General features: G+C 41.4%; 1 protein-coding gene across 1 annotated transcript in view; it reads right to left on the bottom strand.

The window, feature by feature from the left end:
- The window catches only part of BRF1 (BRF1 general transcription factor IIIB subunit), a 150,549-nt gene that overhangs the window by 107,947 nt on the left and 15,814 nt on the right, over window positions 1–26,788 (bottom strand). The window contains exons 2-3 of the mRNA XM_075614901.1: window positions 20,743–20,823; window positions 13,551–13,724 (exon numbers count right to left, since the gene is read on the bottom strand). Coding sequence (XP_075471016.1) covers window positions 13,551–13,724; window positions 20,743–20,823 — 255 coding nt within the window. The remainder of the gene's footprint in view (window positions 1–13,550; window positions 13,725–20,742; window positions 20,824–26,788) is intronic.

Genomic DNA, 26,788 nt, shown 5'->3' with positions numbered 1-26,788 from the left:
GGTCTAACCCCCTACAATGCTTCTCCCTGATGTTTCCTACAAGGAAGGTCACCCATGCACTTTGTAATAACATAATCCTTGATCATTTCCCTTCCTCTAATTACTTCGCTATATCATTTCCCACTCTATCAGTAAGGAAGCAGTGGAGAATGTTCCATTTCCCCAAGATCAGATATAGATCATTCTCTGCCATCACAGTTGACAATAAAGGTCAAAGATAGCAGTTCAGTCCCAGCACAAAGCTGTGTGACTGCAGCACAATTTAGGCTAGGTCCCCAGTACATGCTGCAGCGTGCGCTGCAAAAACAAGAACCGCCACTCAATGGGGCCGGGCCCACTAGCTGCCTTGGCGCGCAATTTGCCGCCACGATGCACGGCCAGATTTTCTGAAGACAAGAAAATTCTCTTCAGAACTGGCGACGGAACTCTGGCCACGCCGTCGGTTCAGCCAATGAGGGCGAACCAGCCGGGTGATGTCATGGCCACGCCCTCCCACCCCCACCCCATCGCAATCGTCTACAGCTCAGCCACAGACCGAAGTGATTGGCTGAGTGAGGACAGCTTTGTGTTGTGCCTGATGTCATGGCCGCGCCCCCCTCCATTTTGGCCATGCCCCCGCACCTCCCATCGCTCCCTACAGACCGCAGTTTTAAGCTGTGCACGTGCCAACACTGGGGCCGTAGCCTTAAGCTCGGTTTTGCAGCAGAGAGATGCGGATTACTGCAATATTTAAAGGGAAACCACCATGTAGGGAAAATAATCTATTCAACCAACTTCTTTAATCACCATTAACATACAGGTTTACCACTTTGTCCAATTATTTTTGTATAATCTTTAACCAGTCACGTTAAATTCAGATACTCTTGAAACCATCGTTAGCCAAACATCTAACAGTGGAGGACAATAACGAATTTCCAAAATGTAAACAAGAAGTGGGAAATTTTCCTGTAGTTCTGCAACAAATAAAAATACTGCTTGTGGGCACATTCACATGTCTCAGACAGATCTGCAACCCTATCTTTCCCCATTATCTGTTAGCATACAGCACTTCCACTACACCCAGGGATTCTGGGTAATGACATGCAAATGCACACTCTGTCACCTTTTGCTTCTTGTCCATTTTAACATGGACCCCTATAAATGTATGCCTGCCACATTGCACAGTACTTTCAGCAAAACATGGGTTAATGAACTGCATGGCCAGTAATTCTACAATTGGTCCCACCCCAAAACATTTTAGGTAAAGGTCATAACAATTCGCCAGAGTGTTTGGTTAACATGAAAAAAAAACAACACTACAGGTTTAACAAATTATTTCTGCTAAATTCTAATTCCAATTCATGGGAAAGATCCAATGCAAACTCCCAGGCTCAATCAACCTTTACGCTTATCTAGAGACCTTTTATTTGTAATATTCTGTAACATGAATTGCAAAAAACAATAAAAAACAGATTTTCTTCTCGAAAAGGATCTAGGGCTCACCGAGAGGGTTAAACCCTGCACAACAAATAATCTTGGTCTGCCCTTAAAAGCTTTTCATGAAGGGAATTAAAGATTAAAGCATATCATATGGGCTACACTCAAGTTAAGTAGCAGGCTAACCGAATGTAATCCGTCTCAGAACAAAGTAGGCAGGCAGACAGACAGACTCAGGCAAGTTCGACTAACATTAGAGATGAAAGAAACGGGCCTAAAAAAAGGTTCCAAAGACAATACCAGTGAATTGTTTAGGAACATCATTCAATGCCCAAACTAAAGAAATTGGCAAATGGGTCATTTTAACGAGGCAAATGGGTCATTTTAACGAGGGATCCAGGGAGTCCTGTAGGAAATGAATGAAGGGTGTTGGAATCCCCCATTCTGGTGCCGGCAGGTTAAAATTCTCTATGTTTCACAAACAACTTGTTCAGTACATTAGTAGAAGTAGAATTTGAATGGGGGCGGAGGTCATCAACGGATATTTGCATCACGTAGTGACAATTACTGAGCAGTACATTTGTAAACGCATTCTGTTTGAGGATATGAAGGGTTTAATTGCCAACCTAAAAGGTAACCCTACATACACAATTCCACAGAAATATGTAGAATAAAACCATCAATAATGGTTTATTTAGATTATCTACATTAGTTGCTCTTTTTATATGCATAACAACTGAATGCAAGAAACACTCAACGGTGTTCTGAGAAAGTAACATATTTGGTTGTGTGGAACAAAAATGTCCACGTCAAAGCATTTACCTTGATTTCTAGTTTATGTTCCATCATAAATTAAGTAGAAATAGCAGTATTAGTCCAGTTGCGATAGTGCATAGTAAATGAGTACTTCAGTATTAGGTTAAACTTGTTTTATTCATACTAATTATGGATATTAGAAGACTAGCTTTTGAGAGTTCTCCATCTCTCAGGTCAAGCGTTGCCACTTTCTAAAGGAGGAGCGGCTCAGTGAGTAAAGACGCTGACTGAGTAAAGACACTGACTCTGTAAACAATGATAGTTTGAATCAGGGGAACCTGGTTCAATTCTCCTTGTGACCTTGGGCAAGTCACTATCTCCCTAGTCACCAAAAACAGATTGTAAGCTCATCGGGGCAGGTCTCTGTAAAATTCCAATGCGCTGCGTATACCGTACGCTATACTGTAATTGTAGCGCGCTGTGTGTCCCATATAGAAAAGCGCTATATGAAATAAAGTTATTATAAATTCTAAGTATAGTATGTAGGTCCCAGCAAAAGGGTTAATGTTTGCAATGCATTTGATCTCAGACGCACTATTTGAGGGGGTTGGGGTTCCTTACAATGTATCTGATCTCAGACACGCTATTAGAGAGGGTTGGGGTTCCTTACAATACATCGGATCTCAGACGCGCTATTAGAGAGGTTTGAGGTTACTTACAATACATCTGATCTCAGACGCGCTATTAGAGAGGGTTGGGGTTCCTTACAATACATCGGATCTCAGACGCGCTATTAGAGAGGTTTGAGGTTCCTTACAATACATCTGATCTCAGACGCGCTATTAGAGAGGGTTGGGGTTCCTTACAATACATCGGATCTCAGACGCGCTATTAGAGAGGGTGGGGGTTCCTTACAATGCATCTGATCTCAAGCACACTAGGTGGGTTCCTTACAATGCATTTTATTTATAAAATGTTTTACCAGAACGCAATACATTAAGAGTTACCTCTCGTTTTCAAGTAAGTCCTGGGCACAGAGTTATGATGACAATACATGATTACATTACATGAACAGAGGTTATACGTTATATTTAAAGACATTGCATGAACAGTTAGAGATAATATATGTTATATGTTATGGGTCTCTGTAACAGTTACAGACCAGATTAAAATGTGAGACAGCTTTAGTTTTGAAAGAACTTAGACTGGTGGCGGCTTTGAGAGTCTCCGGTAGATTATTCCAGGTGTGAGGTGCACAGTAAGAGAAGGAGGAGCGGCTGGATTCTTTGTTGCGCCTTGGGACACTGAACAGTCTTTTGGAGTCAGATTTCAGGTGATAAGTGCTGCATGTGCTAGGGGTGAGGAGCTTGTTCAGATAGACGGGTAGCTTGCCCAGAAAGTATTTGAATGCAATACAGGAAAAATAAACTATGCGCCAAGACTCATGTGATGGCCAATCTAGTTCTTTGAGCATTTGGCAGTGATGTGTGTTGTAGTTATTTTGTAGAACAAAGCGGCATATTGAGTTGTAGAGGGTTTTTAGTGTGCTAAGGTGAGTTTGGGGTACTGAAATATATATGTCCCCATAGTCTACAATTGGCATCTGTTGTGCAATGCACTTTCTGACCAGCGGGCTTAGGGAGGATTTGTTCTTCCAGTATAAAGTACACCTAGTTTGGCATAGGTTTTGGATGTCAAGGTATCAATGTTAAACCTAAATGTTAAATGGGAGTCAACCACATGCCCGCTTATTTAAAACAAGTAATAGGGACTAGAACGGTGTTAGAATTGGTTCTGATCTGCAGCTCAGTCATCGGTAGATTTCGAAACGTAGCCTTGGTCCCAAATACCATTGTTACGGTCTTGTTCGGTTTTAGAGAGGGTTGGGGTTCCTTATAATGCATCTGATCTCAGACGCGCTATTAGAGAGGGTTGTGGTTCCTTACAATGCATCTGATCTCAGACACGCTATAAGAAAGGGTTGGAGTTCTGCAGAATCTCAATACAATTATAGTGTCCCTTAATCCCCCCAAAAAAACAAAAGTTTGAAAAATACTGTTCGAGCCTATTGGAGCAAATGGTGGTCCTTGTGCTTAATATATAGTACAGCACTATTAACCACTACAAAAAACATAGCTATATCGTAAAGCAGTGCCTTGTGTAATTACTCACTTTATAAAAGGTATCTTGAACTTGAGCCAAATGCTGGAATGGGGCCATTTTGACTAAGGCTTTTGTTTTGGTGGCTACAAAATTTCATGTTGCGTTACACTTTAGAAATATTTCTGAAAAGCTCCTTTGTACACCTGCACTCAACAAATACGTGTTCCACCATAAAATGGGCGGAAATCCCCGATTACAATAAGTAAACACTGTCATTTCTATGGAACTCATCATGAAATGCTGCCAAACATTTATATTGTGGTGTTGGTTGTTTAGTGAAGCGAAAACACATCTAGTGACAAGGGAATGCAATAAATATTTAATCTAATGCTGTGTTACGCTAAGTGTAGAAATCAGAAACATACATGCAGAACACTAGTAGACATGTGCTGTGTGCCCACAGAGGTGGTTCTGATTCTGAGGTGGTTCCGATTCACCTTCAAAGTTCCATGTGGGGAAAATCAAGCGAGTTTAGAGTAATGCTGCTAAACTATTTTACATTTAGAAAATTCAATACTAGAAAACTAGGCATTTACAATTTGGGTTGTGAACAGGATCGTAAATGTAGTAAAAATTAAGCATTTTGGACTCCAACTTATCCATCTATAGACCAATAAAGGTTTGGCCAGAACTGGATCGCATAAACAGAGGCTCCTTGTAGGGGAAGGGGGGGGGTGGGGGGAGGAAGCAAACCACTGATCTTGAACATTTAAGTAGGTTTATGAATAATCTACAAGACTTTGTGCTTTATGTAATCCTAATGAAAAAAACTCTGGGGGGAGGGTTGTGTAGGGTGAAATGAGAATTTTAACTCACAAGGCTCACCAGTGTACCTGATACTACACACAAGCTTATTCATTCAGTTATTTGATTTGCTGGGTCAGCAAGAAATCACAGACTGCATTACTAATAATTGAGTGAAGACAATATTTTACTCTTTTGCAGCTATCTCTGGAGACATGCCCAAGTATTTAAAAAGAGCCTTTGTTTCAGTTCAGCCGTATATGTAGGTAGAGGTGGAAAACGCTTTTCAAAACATTAATGATACAGTTGGAGTCTGTTAGCTTGCCAAAAAAATCAACTGAGTAAGAGACTAAAGAATATCCAGGTTTCCAACTTTAATTTGCTTTTATTTTGAAAGAATTGTTCAAGGTTGCAGCTTTCTGAATACAAGCTGTATGTGCAAACAGATAATACGCATATTTCAATAAATAAAGGACCAACATAATCCTAAAGACCAGCGTTATTCGGTCATATTAAACATCACTTATGAACTAAAATCTGATTAGCTATGTACAGTATAGCGTAATGTAAGAACACAGGTTAAATGCAGGTCAGGAAATGATTGCAGGAAATTTGTTTGGATCAAACAAGACGATTGAATATATTCACAGTATCACAGGGTTGTAAAACTAACTCCTCATTAATATTCACCACCCAAAGAAAAGATCAACACAAAATAACCCTCATTCTGTGCGTCAGCCTGCCAGGGTACTTACCTAGTGCAGTTACAAATCTGCGGAATAGTGCCAAAGCGGTTAATATTATTGGACACAAACTAATGAGATTTGTGGGCAAAATATTTTAGTGGCCCATTTTGCATCTCTTATTAAACTATTTTAATAACTCAGAATTGAAGATAGATTTTTGGACATAAACTTGAAAAGCTATTAAACCCAACACCGAAAATATCACAATAAAACCCCATCATGGAAATGATATTATATACGGCCTGAATGCAATGCATTGCAAAAACCCCTTGGTCAGTAAAAGGGTGAAGTAGATGGGAGAAGATAAGAAACACTCTGGACATGGTGTTGCAAAAAAAAAAAAAAAAATACCTCGGGTCGACGCCGAACGCCGTGAATAGCAAGTACACATCTCCTATATATGAAGAGCTGCACTCCAGAGGACTAATCAAAAATGACAATGTATTGAAGACAATTACTTAGACCTTTGTCTTGACAAAGTGCTGCTCTCTTCTCTTCATATAGAGATTTGTACTCGCTAGTAAAAGGGATAAGGCAGAAGTGCTCAACTCCAGTCCTCAGGATCCCCCCCTTCTGCCCAACACACACACACAACGAGTCGGGTTTTCAGGATATCCCTCAATCAGTTGAAGACTGAGCCACCTGCGCTGAAGCAGGCTCTTTGATTGTGCTGAAGCAGGGATAGCCTTAAAATCTGGCCTGTGAGCTGATTAGGGGATGGGGGGTCTTGAGGACTGGAGTTAAGAAAGCCTGGGTTAAGGAATTGCAGCAAACAATGTGCCTTTGAATTTAACTCTGGACGTAAAAGTAAAAAATAAATAAATGGACCACTGGTAACAATTTCGATTTGAAATTGACATCTCACTTTTAAAGCAGCAAAGCTACAAATTTTTTGTTTAAAAAAACCAAAAAAAAAAAATCCTCAAAACTAGGGGTTCCCCAGAGCTGAATCGTAGCACCGCCGGCTAAGGGACCACCCCCCCCCCCTTTAGAATTCGATGTCCGAGAGAAACATGATGGCCACTGGGGTCAGCCTCATTCTGGCAGCCAATAAAATGCACAGACATCATTGAGAGAAGACATTGCAGCTTTGTGATTGGATGTCCCCGCAGCCCTCTGGTTTTTCTTCGCAAGTACTGGCAAAGGTAAATCATTAGCCTTCTCCACAAAAATCGATGGGGAGGGAGGTCACTGGAGCTAAAAATCAAACAATTTACAGAGAACAAAGAATACCTGACCCCTAAAGCGTGAGTGCATGATAAAGCACCTAGAAAACACCACGGTTACCAGTAATCACAATAGCTAGAAACCAAAGACGGTCACACCTGGCATAAGCTATAGCACTATGAGCCCAAACACTAAAACATCAACAGGAAAGCTGAAGATGGGTGGAGTACTCTGCGCATTACAGAGAACAATGTTCACGTTCTCCAGAGTGCTCACTGCTGTGAGAGAGAGGAAATAAACATGACCCCAAGCTAAATGTTTAGAGCAAAACATGCAAAGATCAAGACCAGATTATTTTTTTTGCCTGGGCGTTTTTTCTTCTTCTCTCCTTACAAAAGATCTAGTATTGACTTCCATCCTAAGCTATAACACCTGCCCAAGCAACGCACACAATCCCTTTATTATAGTATTTACCTTCATGTCTCATGCTTTGGATCATTAAACCAGCACCACAAACCCTGGCTTTAAAGCAGAGCCAAATTGGTCTTGGAAAAAGCTTTCAAGGTGGGTTAGGCTGGAATCGTTCAGCAAGTCTGCACAGAAGCTGCTCTGTTAGGAGGGCGACATGAGCAGACAGCCAGCTAGCTAGCTGACTGCTGACATTTATGAAGGAACTATGGAGAGCTTACATCACGGTCACGGTCTAAACCCGGTGTGTTGGTCAAGTAATTTTGTCGCACTGATTCCATTGACACCAACATTTTACTGTAAGCTTTTCATTGTGCCTGGAAAATTCTCCATATAGCACCACGTAAATAAGGTTCTGTAAATGAGCGCGATCCGTCAACCACTCTTCCCCTTCAACTCTGAAAGATTGAGGGAAGGATGCTGTTCAAGTGGAGGGTAAGGGAAACATCTGTTGTATTCATGGAGCATCAGAAAACACCAATTCAAATGATAACTCCTACAGATATGCAAGTGAAAAAATGAACAGTAACTGCAAGGCAGGAAGAACTTTTACAAAATGATTAATGAGGAGTAGTAGTTATAGCCTTTAATATTTGGGCCAGTTCACATACTTCAGTGTCAGATCCACCAAAGGTCCTAAAATTCTTATTTTTAATGTGCATTTTACATGCTACTCCATATCGGGCGGCAATATGTGAAATCCGCCACAAAGAGTACGGAAGAGAAATCGTCATCTTCCATACATGTAGTAGATCAATTACATTTTAAACCAAGTATCAAAGGAAATGCCTGTTAAATGGGTAGAAATGGCACATCTGTAATCTAGGATAGGGATGGCCAACTCCAGTCCTCAAGGGCCACCAAGTTAGGCTTTAAAGGATATCCCTGCTTCAGCACAGGTGGAATGATTGAGCCAGCTGTGCTGAAGCAGGAATATGCTTCAAAGCCTAACCCGTTGGTGGCTCTTTAGGACTGGAGTTGGCCACTCCTGATCTAGGTTATCACTGGAACTTCCAGATGTGTCTGCTTAATGAGAGCATGTATGGCGGAGTGACCTTCGTTATGTTTCACTATCCTGCTTATCACCGAACTCGCAGGTTTTATTATTCTATGACGCGCAACAACACAAGAAGTGTACAAACATTTACCCCCTGATAAGAGTGGGAACGTCTGCTTTGGCTGGCATAAACGTAGCATTTAAACAGCTTATCTTCACATTCGTCTTACAGACGTACGTCCTCTTAGCACCAAGTACATTTCCTGAGACCTAGAGGCCAGGAAATGAATGCATATTTCGTGGCCGCAGGCCAATTAAAAGACAAAGGGAGAAAACTGAAATGTCTGTAATAAGGAGGCAGCACTGTCCGAAATGTTATAACGCAAACAAAACACTACAGGGACAAGGACGAAAGCACTAATGCGTTACTGTTTCTATTTAAGTGCTGCATGGGTAGTATGACACTGTGGCCGTGAATCAGTGGCAGTGAATCACTGCCAATGCAAGGTATCACACCCCTACATCTCGACTTGATGAAGCCAGGCCTGGGTGAGACATTTCAGACAGAAAATCTGCCTCATGTTAGCAAGAACACATTGTCTGTATTACCACACAAAAATCAGCAAATATATTTACAATATATCAGTGCGTTATTTTCGCATATTGACAGTGGCTACTTACAAACGTCAATGAAACCCCAACTTCTGAACTCTGTAGAGTCTACAGTGTAAACTGATATCCTTTTGCTGGTTCACTTGCCCCAAAATTACAGTCAAAGAAATTAAATCAGCAGTCCCTGTTTTTATGAGGGATAGAACTGAAGGTAAAACACCATAAACCCAAATCTTGGTACAAAGTAGGAGTGCTTTTACCAAAAATTCAGAGCATTATTTTGTCAAATTTAACACCCAGTATTTTTAGGCTGTACATTTTAAGCTATCTTTTACAGATTTATGGTTAGCCCGCTATTTCTCATAAATCCGCCAAGCTGTTTATATAATTGCGTACAAACAGCAACGCACATTCACAAAATATATTCAACTGTTGGGAATTGCACAGAATACAAGAGCTTCTAAATTTAAGGTTGGGTATATATCATCCAGTATTTTTTTTTATGAAACACAAAATCACTGTTAATATTATACTTCTATTTAATAGTCTTGCATGGCTGACAGTATCTTCTACATAAAGTAATTATGCCACATTGAATTTATTTACGGATTGTTTCTGAACACGCAATGTTTATATGGCTTGTCAGCTTTGTACAGTTTGATGCTCGGCATTCTACACATGAATTTTTAAAATGTATTGCATGGTTATCTCAAATATCCAGCTGTTTTGTTCAAACATACATTAGCCACTTCAAATAGTGTAGGCTGCATTTGGCCGCTCCTATTCTAGGGGTATTAGGTGATGTAGGGTGCCTGCAACCTTGAGAAAGCACAGTCTGAAAACATCAGTTAACCTGGACTCTTCCTTCATTTTTGATTGTCTAACGCAACCAAGCCACACACAGGAATCCATGAGATTTTAGCAGGGAAAAATATATTTCTCAGAAACTTTCATTCAATTGCTAAAGATTTTAGTGACAGAGGATCCAACTAAAGAAAATAAAAAGTCTAATCATGAATTGGAGTACAGTAGACACTGTCCATTCTGTTGCACAATACATCCTACAAGATTACCCCAACCTTTTGGTTTAAGTAAACTGCGGAAAAGGAAGTAATTTACCTTGGGGGGAAAAAACGGAATGCTAACACTCTTCAGGGTGCAAAATAAAGATGACACAATAATGAACTGAATCAGTAACAGACATTCATTTCATTTACATTTCCCAATTTTTCTTCTTTGTTTTGCTTTCCTTTCATTAAGTAATGATGGTTATTTCCCTGGAGTCTTAGAAAAGCTCAACTGTGAAAAGGAATCGCAAAGGAGTTGCATTCTAATTTCAATAGCAAAACCTGTTTCTTCACAATTGCATGGAAATGGCTTTTATTAATACTATGAAGGAAGAAGTGAGAAATGTAAACCGGTAAAACACCTCTGCACTGTTGCATATATTCAAATTGCAATTCTCCTAACTGGCTGTATACCAGACTTGTATCACAAAAATACATTCATATTGTATTGGTCCGTTATAAAGTTCCAAACATGTAACGCTGGTAATATGAACTATTTCAGCAGTTATTTTATTTTAATCAAACACTACTGATCTGCCTCTGGCACCAACAACGTAGATTGTAAGCTCATCTGGGCAGTGATGGCTATATGAAATAAAGTTATTATTATTTAGTATTACCAGTGCTCATTTCTCGCTGCACTTTTCAACTGATTAATCATACTCTGCTATCCATATATACAGGCACACCCCGCATTAACGTACTCAATGGTTCCAGAGCATGTATGTAAAGCGAAAATGTACTTAAAGTGAAGCACTACCTTTTCCCCACTTATCGATGCATGTACTGTACTGCAAACTTCATATACGTGCATAACTGATGTAAATAACGCATGTGTAACAGGCTCTATAGTCTCCCCGCTCACGCACAGCTTCGGTACAGGTAGGGAGCCGGTATTGCTGTTCAGGACGTGCTGGCAGGCGCATGCGCGAGCTGCTGTTTGCCTATTGGGCGATATGTCCTTACTCGTGAGTGTACTTAAAGTGAGTGTCCTTAAACCGGGGTATGCCTGTAAACCTTTAAAATGCTCTCACAGATGCAAACATTGCGGGACCAACATGGCTATGGTTGGTCTTTGAATAGTTAAGTACACATTTATCCAAGTGACCACTATATTACCAGCCTACAGCATTTAGCAAGGAAACACGAAGCTGCAATTCATATTGTTCACCACAAAAAGCCTGTGAGGCAATGTTCCATCTCCAGCGATAAATACCGTATTGCCTCGATTCTAAGAGACACCTTCTTTTTTCACATTTTAACGTATCTGAAATCGGGATGTGTCTTACAATCAATGTCAAAAGAAACTTGCCAGCCGCTAGGAAGAGGAGTAAGTTGTGATGTTGTTTGGCCATTTGAACTGAAGTTTATGGAAAAATGTTATATTGCCCCTGATAAGTTTCCTTCTTCCAATAAGAGGTGAATACATATCCCTTCTCCTGCTCCCCAATCTGGAATACCAGCTTTGTACGTGCTGGCAAACATTGAAAAATGGTATTTGTAACTGAATGGTTCCTGTACCAATATGACCGCTAATGCGAGACAACGGAGGATCATGTGATCTCGTACGTTGTGGAATGACGTTCCTGGAACGTGATGCTGCCAACCCTAACGCGCCCGTAGTAAGAGCAGGAGGTTGCTGTTGCCCTATGACAGGCTGAAGGTGCCTTCATATTTTTTTTTTGCCTTCATTTAAGTTATCATTGTAATTTTTTCTGTACAGTAAGTCCTCGTTTTATGACGAATGGCTTATCAGACACTGCCCAATGCATCCCTATGGGCGGTTTTACGACGCCAAAATGGCTTATCCAACGCTTTACAAAGTTGCAACATTATGTCAATCAGAAGGCTGCCGTCAGGGAAATCATCCAGATCAGTCTGTGTGCAGGTTTAGTGGTGTATTTAGGCCCTTAAACATGTCTAACAGTTTTATTATACAGTTCTGGATTCAATAAATATAATCTTTACATCATAATTTATGTGTGTGCTGCATATCTTATTGCCTGCGTAAAATATTTGGTGTATTTTAGTGTTAAAAACGCCTTCAGGAACGGACGCGTCGCTATCCGACGGCATTTTGAGCAACACATTGTGTCGGATAACAGAGGACTGCCTGTACACTTAATATAGCGGTTTCTTTTTTTCCTGAAAAGCTGCAATTAAATCAATGGTGCGTCTTACACTCTATGGCATCTTAGAATCAAGGAAATACGGTAGTTAAATGCAACTAGTAAGATGTGTGTGAATTAAGCAAGCACTAGAGACGGATCTAACTGCAGAAAGGGCTGCTGCGACATTCTGTTGGCAGACTGAATCAGGCTACCTGCCAATCAGGGAATTAAAGCCATCCAGCCTAAAGCCTCCACACCAATGGTGCTCACAGTATCCAGTGCCATGTGTCGGCTGAGGCTTTGGTTTCCCTGTCGGTGCCTTTGGGATAATTCACTTGGTTAGAATGTGCAAATGAAAAAGGGTTGGAAGCAGTGTTAATGCACAAATATTAAAATAGCTACCTCCTACACCTCTCAAACAGCCAGTCTCAAGCGAAGCCTATTCAAGCTCAAAGCTGGAAAAACACAAAGTGAGAATCCACAGGTGTTGTTACTAGACACATCGTCTGGTATCTTCCGACAGCTGGCTCAGGGTTTTGCAGCTCAACCAGTAGCAAAATAAACCAGTAGTTTCCAACCTTTTTGGGGTTAAGAAACCCTATGTGAAATTCTGAGGAACCCCCAACCTTCTCTAATAGCGCGTCTGAGATCAGATATATTGTAAGGGAACCCCAACCCTCTCTAAGGCTGCGTCCATAGGACTGCAGCCACGCGTGGAGGCGGAGGGAAAACGGGTGCTTTCCCTGGCCTTGGTCCGCGCGCCGTCCGGGGGCGTCTCAGGGGGGCTGGGGGGAGGGCCTGTGACATCACGGAGCTGGTTCGCCGTCATTGGGCGAATCGCTCACGTGACCGGCCCTGCGCTCCCTTGAGCACTTGAATTTAAAATTTTGCTAAGACTTATGCTTCCGCACGCTTGCGCTCTGATTGCGGCTGCAGGGGCTCACTGCCGAGCAGCAGCACGCCTCAGCACGGGTCAGCGCATAAGCGCTGACCATGCCCGAGGCCTAATAGTGCGTCTGAGATTAGATGCATGGTAAGTAACCACAACCCTCTCTAATAGCGCATCAGAGATCAGATGCATTGTTAATTCTTCTGTATTTTATACAATTTTCAAATGACCGGAAAATTGCAGGGAACCCTCTAGGGATGCCCGGGGAACCCCATGGTTCCTAGTAAGCCCTGGTTGAAAAACACTGACCCATACCTAAAACATATTTTTAGCACACTCAAAAGCTTCCTTTGGAAAACAACAAAACGAACAAGAAAAGCCGATTACAAAGGGGAATGTTATCTGAAAGGATACGGGGAGTTCCTTCTGTCCTACAAACCAAGTAGAGACAGGCGGCAATGACATGGGTCATCTTTCGACCACGGGTAAGGTGCTTGCTCACGGCCATCTTGAAAAAATTAAAAGCCGTGTCCAGGCAATGCTTGTTGAGCTGTAACTGGACTCCCAAATTATGAATTTGGCGTTTCCCTGAAAAACAAAAAGAAAATATTAGTACATGCACGATACAACCTAGATCAGTCCTCAAGGGCCACCAACAGGCCAGCTTTTATGGATATCCTTGCTTCAGCACAGGTGGTTCAATCAGTGGCTCAGTTTTTAATAAATAAATTCTGTACTATGAGAAAATACTTTTAGCATACTTTTTTTTTAAATAACTAAATTACATTTTTTATGTATTATAATGTAACAAGCATTTTTTGTTTCTATGGCAACCATTTACAAAGTCACATCCCTTTCCTCTTCTGAAACAGGCTCTGGCACACCCCTTTTTGATCCCTGTCCTCTCTCTAGCAGTGCACCAATTTTATCTAGTGACTGCCTGGTCACATGATCTTCCCCACAGAACTTTGCATCCTTGGTCCACTCCTGCCGCACTGACAGCCATTTAGTGAACCCCGAGCCGAATCTTCGCCGACCGATCACAGGAGAACGGATAGATCGGCAACTTAGCAAATTACTTATTGTGTGGATTGTATTGATGCACATATTAAAGGGGCGGGGGAAATCAAATGTAAAAATTAAATAAAACACGCCAGCTTGGACTGCTGCATTACATGATCACTTTTGCTATCCCTATTCCCAACATGTTTTGTGTTAAGAGATATAGATATAGATATACACACACACACACACACACACACTCTACAGGGAGAGGCTTTTATTTAAAGTAAACAACCCCAATTGATGTACTATCCCAGCATATCACACAGTCTTTGGATTAGGGTGCAAGGTAAATACAATGTTACAGGAGAATCACTTGTCTACAGTATATAAACATACCCATCGGTCAAAGGAGAAAAAAGTCACCTGTTATTAATAGCATGGCTTGCAAGAATAGAATCAAGCCTACAATAATCAAGATAAGTGTCAATTCAATCAACTTAGCTTTTCAAATATGACAGCAAAGACAGCACAATGCTAAGAAAAAGGTGGGACTATGTAGCACACATCCACTCAATTTTAAACTACCACAAAAACACAGTATTTGTAAATGTAGCAATAAGAGATTTATATTTAGTAAGGAAAAAGACGGCCGTAAAACTGGATCAGTAGAGCAAAGCTTGTATTAGACTTAATAAGGTAGCCTAGATTCAATCAGTAACTTGTCCGGAAGTCTTGCCCCAAGGACATGTGTCAAAGGTTAAAGTGTTCTTGGAGAATGTGACAAACTATATGCCACCTCTGGCAGACGACCTCTGAGGGGATTGGCCTGCCTGTCAAGCTATTCTTCCCATAACACGTCAAACATTGAACTTGTCTGAAAGATCTACCTCTCCCTGGAACAGATGGAATGCCTCAATTCTTTGTGGCAAACAAGATCTATAAAGTTAACCGCTGAACACGAAAATAAAAAGACAACTGTAAAAAGGCATAACTATTACACAAACATATAGATATAGATATCCACAAAAAAAGTGTGAATAAGTAGCGCTAACCCAGGGTGCTAGTGATAAAGGGGTGTTAATATGTCTAATATATATATACTGTATGTCTAAAATGTGTGTGTGTGTGTGTTGTGTGTTGAAAGTGAAATTGATATATTGCAATAATGCAGTCTCCAATAAATCAATGTGCAACAATATAATAAAGTGCTCAAATTAGTACCAGTGTAAAAGATGGAATGAAGTCCAGTTCCAGAGAACAGTTCTTATTTTGTGGCTTCTAAGTGATCTAGCCAGATCGCAAGGATACTGTACCTGCAAAGGTAAAAGAAGCGCCAGCTCCATATCGTGATACTATATGCAGATGAGAGAGAGGAGAGAGCAGGACCTGCACTCATATGATGGGTTAAAAATAAATTCGAGAGAAACTGACTCTCACACATGTGACGAAACGCGTCGGGATGTGGAGACGCCTAGCGAGGAGGAACGGAATGAGAGCTGAGAGGTGCATCTATCCCCGTGACTAGCTGTGGTGTACTTGCGATGCCGGTGAGGCGAGGAGATCACCGCTAGCACCGGGGGGATTGAGGAGCCCTGCTGCGGACCTCGGATACCATAGATGAGTACATCTTGAGGCTCTCCAAGATGGATGTGGCATGTCATCGCCTGTGAATATCCATCAGACCCGACCTCCAGCTGGTGACGTTCGATCACAGTTTCTCTCAAATTAATGTTTTTTAACCATCATGTGAGTGCAGGTCCTGGTGACTTACTCTCTCTTTTTTAAGAAATCTGCACACAGAATCACGCTATGGAGCTGGAGGTGTGTGTGTGTGTGTGTGTGTGTGTGTGTGTGTGTATGTGTGTATGTGTGTATGTATGTGTGTATGTGTGTATGTGTGTGTGTGTGTGTGTGTGTGTGTGTGTGTGTGTGTGTGTGTGTGTGTGTGTGTGTGTGTGTGTGTGTGTGTGTGCTCATTTCATTTTTGCTATGGAAGGTTCTGTTGAGATGCAATTTTTCTCACATTAAATAGTTGCCATACTGTTCATCAAGGGATTAATGAGAACTGTCACTGAAAAATAACCATTTGTTTTTGGATCTGTATTGTTGAGGAATATGTTAATTCTGTACCACAATGGCACAAGAGGAAAGCTCCAGGACACTATACTATACTAGCTTGTTCTCCTCTTCAGAAGGCCTTTGACTTCCTGGTAGACGTCAACTGGCCACATTAAGACTGTGGCAATTGGAAACTATTCTGGTGCTCATGAGAACATCATAGCACAGACCTCATAGTAAGAAACCTTACAGTCCCTCAGGCAGGTGAGGCAAGCAAATCGGTCATGGAAACTGGTGTATCTTGGGACTCCACTGCCTTCTTTAATAATATCTTGCAATTGCTCATAAAGCAATTATAGGTAATTACTACTTTGCTTCGATCTATTTGGAGGCGCTTTTGACTCTAATTTGATACATGGAATGAATGTGTAAATGTGAAACTCGCATACAAGGGAATAATAAAAATAAAATACAGAGCAGATGCTACCACCTTACTAACGAAAAAATACATTTCTTTTTAAGAGGACCTCAAGTATTGAAGCAGAACCTTAAGGATCTCAGGGCAGCAGAATTTTATTTAGATACATAACAAAACCTATAAACTTACATAAAACATTACAAAAAGTACTACAAAGCTTTTAAAAATGAATACAAGGAACACAAGTCTAAATACTGTTTTCTATGCATTTACCAAGTACTTCAAATTACATTGTTGACATAGAAGCCAAAGCATGCATGTAATACTGTCTTCCAGGGGGAAGGGGGGGGGGGGGGGTTGAGGCCTAAAATATGCAATCAGCTCTAATTTGAGCTAAAAATGTAAAATCGGCTATGAAGAGATCCCAAAAGGGAGGTCTATTTGTACGAGAATACCAGGGCAACCGCTAGCACTGTGAATAAAATAATCTAATTTTAAAACAATCTATTTTTAAGCCACAACAACTGGATAAATCTCAAACATTCCACAAGTAACTATCCGGGGTTTGCCAAGCAAAAAAAGAAATCTAGCAGAGGACAAAGAACATTCCTTTAGGGTTACAGTTACTTGTGCAGATTCCACCTACCGGGTATCTGGAATATGAGGGGATTTTTGTCTTACATAAGCACGTGTATACTCGCTCTTTTTCCAAGAATTTTGGCCAACATTCTGCTAAAGTCATCTCCTCCCTCGCCGATTCTCCAAGTTCACAAAGATTATTAACAAATCCTTTTTTTCTTTTCTGAAAACCTATTTATTCAGTTATTTAGAATAGTGTATATTTAATGCCATGTTAACAAAGGAAGAGGGAGTAGGGGGTATGATACCTTTTATTGGACACACTAGTAGTTGATGTTACAAGCTTTCGAACCTCTCAGAGTCCTTTATCGGGTAACCCTGACCCCGAGAGGTTGGAAAGCTTGTAACATATCAACTACTTGTTGGTCCAATTAAAAGGTATCATACCCCCTCCTCTCCCTCGTTCGTTACTATATGGAAGAAAAGAACAACACGGCCCCCCACCCTTCTTTGCATTTAAACCCAGGAATCTAAAATCCCTATACTGACATTTGTTCCCATATACAATCGATGTCCTTTTACATATTTCACTAGGGCTTGTTTTTTCTGTCTTCTTGCTAAAATAGAAATAAAAAAAGGCTACCTCATTCCTCCACCAGTACTGGATGTGTGAATTCTAAAAGCGTTTCCTTAACTACGGGACCGAGGAGTTACATTTATAGTATATTAATGTAATGTTTTTTTTTTACAGCAACCTATATAGCACATGGAGAGCAGAAAGATTGTACCCAATACTTATATCAGACACGGTTTTACAGCATTTGTGAAGAGCGAGACTGTTGGTTAAAAACGCTATTTCCTCCCTCACCGCCCCCCAGTGTCACACCCAATTAGCAATGAACAAGTACAACTATTCAGATACTAGCTGCTGGGGAAAGAATTTTGCCGAGTCTACACCAGGGGTGGGCAACTCCAGTCCTCAAGGGCACCAGCAGGTCAGGTTTTCAGGATTTCCCTGCTTCAGCACAGGTGGCTCTTTCTTGAGGACTGGAGTTGGCCAACCCTGGCCTACAAAATGCTCCAAGCATGTCAGCCTTAGGCTGCGCTTATGGTGCCGGCGACGTCAGGCTGCGGTCGCTGGAAAAATCAAATTGAGATGACTTCCAACGATCGCGACCAAACCGCCGCGTCGCGCTTACTATAGGCGCACGCAACTGTGGCAATGCATTTGTTTTGACGCAACGTTGCGTCAACAACACTAGAAGCGCAGCCTTAGCCCGAACTATTATGATGAGCTTAAAGAAGGTGTGATACTACCTAATCGGCCATAAAACTAAAATGCAACAGTCTTACTGGCTTCTCGAAATAAATCTAACCATTAAGGCTGGGACCATGGTACTGCAGACCGTGCTGACTGCCTTAAGGCAGTGTTCGCGTCCATGCAGCGTGAGGGCATGGAGGCGCTGCGCGTTGAGCGAGAACTCCGTTAAACTGATTTCTCAGCGCGACAGACAGGTCACATGAGCGGTTCGCCCAATGAGGGCGAACCAGCTCTGTGACGTCACTGGCACGCCGCTAGACACGCCCACGGACGGCACGCGTACCATGGCCAAAAAACTCCGCACGGGCGATGGCCCTATGGACCTGGCCTAAGAAGGTCTGGCTGCTTTTAAAATCTATAGGAAGCTTCCTCATTTCTTGCACATTGCCTGCATTTTCATTCATTTTTTCATTTAAAACAATGATGTTACAGCTATCTTGTTTATGGATTTATTAAGACCATTAGCATTATTATAGCTTTAGCATAGGTGGTTATCCCTCATTATGGTCTATTATTTTGATATTATATCATATTATAATTTTAGTGTTACCCAATTGGGTTTAACATTATAATTGTTTAGGATTTAATGTTCAAATTGTTTAAATGTTGACCATAGTTTAGTCACTTCCTAATATATTACAGCACATTATACTACTTTTTCAGTTTTCAAATGGATTGGGACTTTTTTTATGTGCATTTACTTAACAGCTCTAATTTATACTTTGTGTATGAATATGCACTTATATCATTATCATCATTAAGTCTATCCATTTGTTTGATATGTTCTCTTTTTCTTTTAGTAGGAATATTCATAGTTTCCTTTATGATATTTCTTTTTAATTGTATTCTGTTCTTTATTTTAACGTTTTTTCGTTCTTAGAGGACATACCAGGTACTCTTATCTGATTCTTTAGCATTAGATTTGTTGTTTTGTCATTTTTGTTAATAAAGTTTGCATTTTTTGTATTCCCCACGTCGCGCGCTGACATCATCACGTCGACGTCGCTTCTGAGAGTCTCAGGAAGTGGACGGCTGGTGGCTAATGGCGCGCTTCTAGGGGTTATAAAAACGGTTAGGTGAGTACTGTTTAGTCACCCTGAAAAAGAGCTTGCGCTCGAAACGCGTTGGTGGGGGGCCCTGTACCCCGTAATGCTGCTGTTATTTTTGTGGATTCCATTAAATACACCTTTTAATGGGCACACGCTCCCTTGGATATCCTTAATTCATTTTTTCCTGTGTTATTGGTGCCTGCTTTTTCCTGTTTCTCTTGTCAGCATCTCAGAAAAAACGGAAGCACACCCCCTGTTGTGGATGAAGACTGAACAATCTTGAGGACAAATTCTACTCAGAGTGAGTAATTTTTATCACCTGCTTATTCTCCATTCCGATATATTATGTTGGGTCACTTTATTCTGAGGTCCCTTACTACAGTGCTTGTGGGGACCCTAGTCCACTAGTCGGATTATAATGGAGTAGTGATTGTTCTACATGTCATGGGTTAATATCCCTTGTCCTTCAATCAGGGAGTTCATATTGCAGGATTCTTCAATCAAGTATTTTGAACTGTTATTGTGGTTTCCTTCGGGTACCATATTATAGGCTTTTTTTGAGCACCACACATTTGCTTTTCTTTTGTGCTTTTGTTTTGGAAATGAATTACAAGTTGAATTTCTTTGAGGCCACTGAATGGGGGAGGTGTTTGTCAGTCGCTTTGTCACTCGAGTGTTTTTGTTCCCCTTATTCCGGCCTGTCCTTATCAAAAAACCAATAAAAGGGTGGGGAGGTGGGGACTCTGGCTGTATAAGCACTTGCTAAGCACACAGGGACGTCACACAGAAAAGGGAGCAGCCAGAGGAAATTAAACCACTACCAGGTCTAACTTTAAAAACATATTTAAAAATAATTACAGGCATCACCCAGGTGTGGCGCACTGAACAGGTTACTACAATTAGGTCCCTTTGGTCCTAGCAAAGACGGCCCCTTTAGGTATAGAAGGTTTGTTGGGTTTATCATACAGTATGTATGTACCTACACGAAATCTTTACTGAATAAAAAAAACAATATTATTCTAACTGTTGGAAGCATGCAGAGGATATTTGGTGATATAGCGATACCGTTGTAAACGCAAGACATAAATGTTCAGAGTTGCTGCTTCCAGGGTGTAATGGAGAAGAGGTGTGCCAGCCCAATAGAGAAGAAAGGGCAAGAAATCAAGTTGGAAGTACCATTTTGTAGAGTTTGTGCTCGAGACTCCTTCCCCAAATTGGTGTGAAATCCTCCTCCGAGGGCCGGAGTTTTACCAGAACCTGCAAAAGAAAAATGAAACTATTAAGCAAGCAATTTCTCTCTCTATTTCAGGGGTGGCCGACTTCAGTCCTCAAGGATTACCAATCAGTGGCTCTGCCGGTGTGCTGAAGCAGGAATATCCTGAAAACCTGGCCGGTTGATAATCCTTTAGGAATGTAGTTGGCCACCCCTGGAATAGTATATCGCATTTGTTTTGTGGGGCACATAGCTGGCTTTTATTGCATTACTCTGTATATTCAGTACAGGCTGTTCTCGGTTATCCGACACAATGCGTTACTCAAAATGGCGTCGGATAGCAAAGCGTCGTAAAGCGAATCACATTTTCCCTTAGGAACACTGTTTAACTGAAACGTTCCGTTCCTGAAGGCATTTTTAACAGTAAAATACACCAAATATTTTACGCAGGCAATAAGATATGCAGCACACACATAAATTATGATGTAAGGATTCTATTTATGGGAATCCAGAACTGTATAATAAAACTGTTAGACATGTTTAAGGGCCTAAATACACCACTAAACCCTCACACAGACTGATCTGGATGATTTCCCTGACGGCAGCCTTCTGATTGACATAATGTTGCAACTTTGCAAAGCGTCGGATTAGCCATTTTGGCGTCGTAAAACCGCCCATAGGGATGCATTGGGCAGTGTCTGATAAGCCATTCGTCGCAAAGCGTCGTAAAACGAGGACTTACTGTATGCAGTGCAGCCGTATGCATACCAGTGTGGTATCATATAACCATGTATGAAAATGTTACAATGTTACGTGTAACTAACCAACACTTTGATCCTTTAATGGATATTAGCTGTAGTGGGAGGATCAAAGGCTTCCTGGTGACCACGTACAAAATATATGTATAATAAACCAGGCGGCATGGTTATTTCTTGCAACTCGCCATACTAAATAGGTCAGCTGGCGGAGACAGCATTTGATAAAGATGGTCATTCTAATCAGATCTAGAAAAACTATTTGACCATTCATCAAACCAATGCAGCCATGAAAAAAACTGGAGCAAAGTGCATCATGATGGGAGCGCAACGAATATAAAGAAACGCTGCCACCTAGAGGCTGTAACATATCTCACACTTTCACTTTTCTTCTTTAGCTTGATCTGTGCAACCAGCTTCCAAACTCAGAGGCTCATGAGATCGACACATTCGTGTGTGTATGTGTGTGTGTGTGTGTGTGTGTGTATGTGTGTATGTGTGTATGTGTGTATGTGTGTGTGTGTGTGTGTGTGTGTGTGTGTGTGTGTGTGTGTGTGTGTGTGTGTGTGTGTGTGTGTGTGTGTGTGTGTGTGTGTGTGTATATGTGTGTGTATGTGTGTATGTGCGCGTGCGTGCGTGCGTGCGTGTGTGTGTGTGTCTTTATTTATATAGCGCCATTTATGTACATAGCGCTTCACAGTAGTAATACACGTGACAATAACATAACGGGAATATGCGTTTGAGACATAAAAGTAACATAAGGAAAAGGAGTCCCTGCCCCGAAGAGCTTACAATCTAAGTAATTTTAGTGGTAGGAGACATTAATCTTATGAAGCTCAAAATGCCTGGTTGCAAACACAGGAATTAAAATTCATGATTTTTTTTTATTAGTTTCTTTTAACACAGGATTGAAGCAGGGGGTTTCTGGAGCTGAACCCCATTCATTTCAGCTCCGGGGACCCCCTGCTTCCAGAGATACAGACCTCCGAAGGGGGTGCCGGTATCTCAGCAAAGTTTAAAAGCTCCCACGTCACACGGGCCAATAGGGAGCATAAGGGCTGTTCTATAGAGGGCGCGCTTGCTGCGGTAGTAAGCGTGGAGCCGGCCGACAGGGGAGAAGATGGGGAAAATAAAGATTTGCGCCACTACCGCCACCGAAATGTATGTATGTGTGTATGTACAATGTTAATAATTTATTTACCAACGTATTTATTTATTATAAACGTATTTAACACACACACGCGCGCACGCACGCACGCACGCACGCACGCACACACACACACACACAGTGTGCGGCACGTGCACAGGCGCGCACGCACGGCGGCACACACTATATTACGGGCCTAACCTGATGTTACGGCTTTCTATTGGCCCCCAGGAGCTTTGAAAAACAGCCTTTATGGGAACCCTGCTAGCCGAGCACCCCCTACGGAAGTAAATATCTCTAGAAGCAGGAGGTCCCTGGAACTTAAATTAATGTGGTTCATTTCCAGAGACCCCCTTCTTCAATCCTATGTAAATAGTTTAAAAAAAAAAAAACATTAAAAAGACGAAGCACTAATTGCTCTTTTTTAATTCCAACCAGGTATTTTCAGCTTCATAGTATTATTATTATTATTTTATATTATATATTATATTATTTAATATTTTATATTATATATATAATACACATACACATACATTATTACAGTAGGTAACGAGGACACTGCACCAAGGAGCTTGCAATCTATAAGGAAAGGTAAGTGGAAACATAACGTACAGTAGTGCCGCCCCTGCAGGGTTTTAAAAATCTCAGGCACCCCCGCGCCCCCTCACATGTACCACACACCTAAAACATGTCAGCTGCGCAGTGTGCGTCCCACGCTGTCCAGAGACATGGACAGCGCGGGATGCGTCTGCTAAGCAGCTGTCAAAGGGTTTGCCCCTTGGGCCGCAACCCCCTTGGCATGGGATCGATGCACAGGGAGAAACACTGATCTAAATCAACCCATCATTAAAATAATTGAAGTACAATTGAGAATAGGGAGGTGTATACTAGTGACAATGTGCGCGTCCAACATGATCTCGCATCCGCCAGTGCACATTAAGCACAGCGCAGACCAGAACGGCACTTATGGAGTTATATCTGATATTTACCGCAATCTTTTATAGCGTTCCAAACAGAACGACAACTCCTCTCTGAATGAATACTGTGCACAGGAGAAAAGAAAGAAACAACATGCCTTTTTAACGGAATCATTCAAGTTTATATTGGCTAGCTTTTGGTTGAAGGTTAAAAGCCTTTCAATATAAAATATAATCAATTTGAAAGCGGTCCACTCAATAGTGGAACGGAGGCAAATTTATACTAGAAATTAAAATGGATTAGCACAACCACGAACGTGTCTCGGTGAATAACAACTATGAAACATTAGATAAAAACGTTTCTTACCAATTTAAATCTGTTCAAAAAGTTCAAGTAGTAGTTCCTTGGCTAATACACATAATATTTATACAAGTCAGGTACTAGGTTAAATGTGTTTATTTGAAATCTCATTGAACTATTTTAATAATAATATCAATCAAATGGGAGAGGGAGTGGCTCAGTGAGTAAAGACACTGACTGGCACCAAGTGTGAAGCAGGGGAACCTGGTTCAATTCCTGGTGTCGGCTCCTTGTGACCTTGGGCAAGTCACTTTATCTCCCTGTGCCTCAGGCACCAAAAACATAGATTGTAAGCTCCACGGGGCAGGGACCTCAGCCTGCAAAATGTCTCTGTAAAGTGCTATGTATAACTAGCAGCGCTATACAAAAACATGCTATTATTATTATTATTATTAAATGTACCACTTCAAGGGGCAATCCCTCTTAGGACCACATTGAACTAACTCCAGTGACACGTTTAAGGGGTTTCATTTGGGTAATTGATACCTTTTTTACCCAAATGTATTTTGGGCATTTATTTTTATTTGTTTAAGTTACACCTGGGAGGGGTTTTATTTCCTCTGGCTGCTCCCTTGTGAGTGATGTCACTGTGTGATCAGCAAGCGCTTGTACAGCCGGAGTCGCCCCTCCCGTTATCTTTAGTGGTTCTCTGATAAGGACAGGGTGGGTTGACAAACACTCCCCCATTCAGTGGGCCATATGAGTTTAAACTAGCCGACTACGTGGGATTGTATCTTTAAACATGCAACCCTTGTTAGTTTGCACACAAAAAAATAAACATATTGGAAATAACATTAACAGGTCATAATCATACTCAAAGCAAACATTTGGCTGTTTAGGCTTCTTATGAAATTATTGCCTTTGAGGAACTTAAAAGGTCTCCTATGTCTACCTAAAAATGTCTCGCTGCCATTTGGTCACTTTGGTCCTAGAAGGGACACCACCTTTAAAGCAGCAATCCTGCCGATTAATTTAAACCCAGATAACCCCCGCATGAACCGCGCCATTCTGAGCTCTGGGGATCCCCGGTGGTCACTGGATATTTGACCTTTTTATGTAGCGGTAAAACCAAAAAAAGATGTCCATTTACATTTCCCTGAAAATTAACAGAACCATTGGCATATACATGTTGTGGGAACTAAGGTTCCCAGGAGCTAAGAATAGGGCAGTTTTGTTTCAGAGGACCCCATGTTTAGGATTTAAAAATAAATAATTGAAGTAGGATTGCCGCTTTAAGAAGCAAATTGCACACAACAATATGTGGATGGGCACCTGTAGACGCCTCGCATATGGATTCAGTTCACTTTGTAGAAGTACCTACCAATGCTGAACCCAGCAAGTAAACTTTTCCTCAATATATTCAGTGTGCTGGTATATCTTATTGCCCATTATAAAAAGATAGTGGATTTAATGTGTTCTGAAAGCCTTGGTCAGACTGCATTTTCCAGTAGAGGATCATAGTCCAGATACAACACTTTGGCTTCTGATTAAGGGGGGTTATTACTAAAACTGCAATAGTGCCGATCGGGGGAATTGTGGCAGACATTCACTTCAGTGAGTTTCTCTGATAATGCCCCGATTGGCAACATGACCACTCAAACAAACAATCCCCTAGGACCAGTGATTAGGAAGCCAATGGGACACATCCATTTGTCAAGTGAGAACACAGCAAATATAACAACAATTCAGCACTATGTACAAGAAGAAAGTATGCAGCTATTTGAACAAAAAATTAAAAGCACATTTTCAAATAGACATCAGAGCAATATATATAGAAATATATTGCTTTCTCGCAAAATGAATGGAGGAGGAAAAACAACTTATTCTCTAAGTGCACAATTAACAAACCTACGAACCCAATTTTGTTTTATACAATCCTTTTAGACATCCACAGAAAAGGGTGCTTGAACTTATGTGAATAACAGCATTGACAATTTAAGCCATCTGTCAGACATAAACATCCTTTTATCAATTATCCTGCCCCTTAATAAGCCGCGCAGAGCGCCGTTTTGCAAATGGACGTGTTTTTGTGCCTCAAAGAGCCTTTATTAGTTCTATTAGGAATCCTCCACAACAGGGTCATCAAGTTGCAGGTAAACAAGAATGTATAACAATTATGGTTACCACGGTAAATTCCCGAACCAGACATAATAAAACTGAAACACAGCATGAATACAAAAAGGGTACATGTTGAAATGTCACAAATAAAGTGTACTTCTATGCACAATTGATCATTTTAATTCTTCGTGTTCGCATTTAGATGAGGTTTCTAACTAACATTCTATCCATCCCCAACCCCATTAACCCCTGCACGGGCATCAGAGCTGCGATGAAATGAACATAACAAACCTTTTTTTAAGTGTTGTCTCACAGTTCATGTTTAAACCCTTTGCTGCCAATGTATTGCTGTACCCACCTGACAAATTATTAATAGCTGTGAAATTTAGGACCAAAACCACTACAACAAATCACAATGAATATACAACTAATACTGCATGTGTTAGAGTAGGGGAGCGCAAACTTTTCCCCTGTCTAGTTTGCCCCGCTAAGGCACCCCCCCATCCCCCTAGCTTACATCCGCATCAAATGATGCTGTGGGGTCATGTGACGTCATTTGACGTCACATGGCGCCCGCGTTGCCATGGCGACGAGTCACACAACCGGCTGAAACAAGGTAAGTGGAGTGTTGCAGGGGCCTCACGCGATCCCCTGGCATTAAATTAAATGCCTTGGGGAAGAGCGCGGGGCCTCTACAACCACCCGTGCCCCCCCCAACCCAAAGAATCTCCTGCCCCCCTGGGGGGGGGCGCCCCCCAGTTTGCGCACCGC

This window comes from Ascaphus truei, chromosome 9 (genome assembly GCF_040206685.1).
Source record: "Ascaphus truei isolate aAscTru1 chromosome 9, aAscTru1.hap1, whole genome shotgun sequence".
Lineage (NCBI taxonomy): Eukaryota > Metazoa > Chordata > Amphibia > Anura > Ascaphidae > Ascaphus > Ascaphus truei.
The sequence above is the reverse complement of the archived record's forward strand: the minus strand, read 5'-3'. Positions and strand labels throughout refer to the sequence as shown.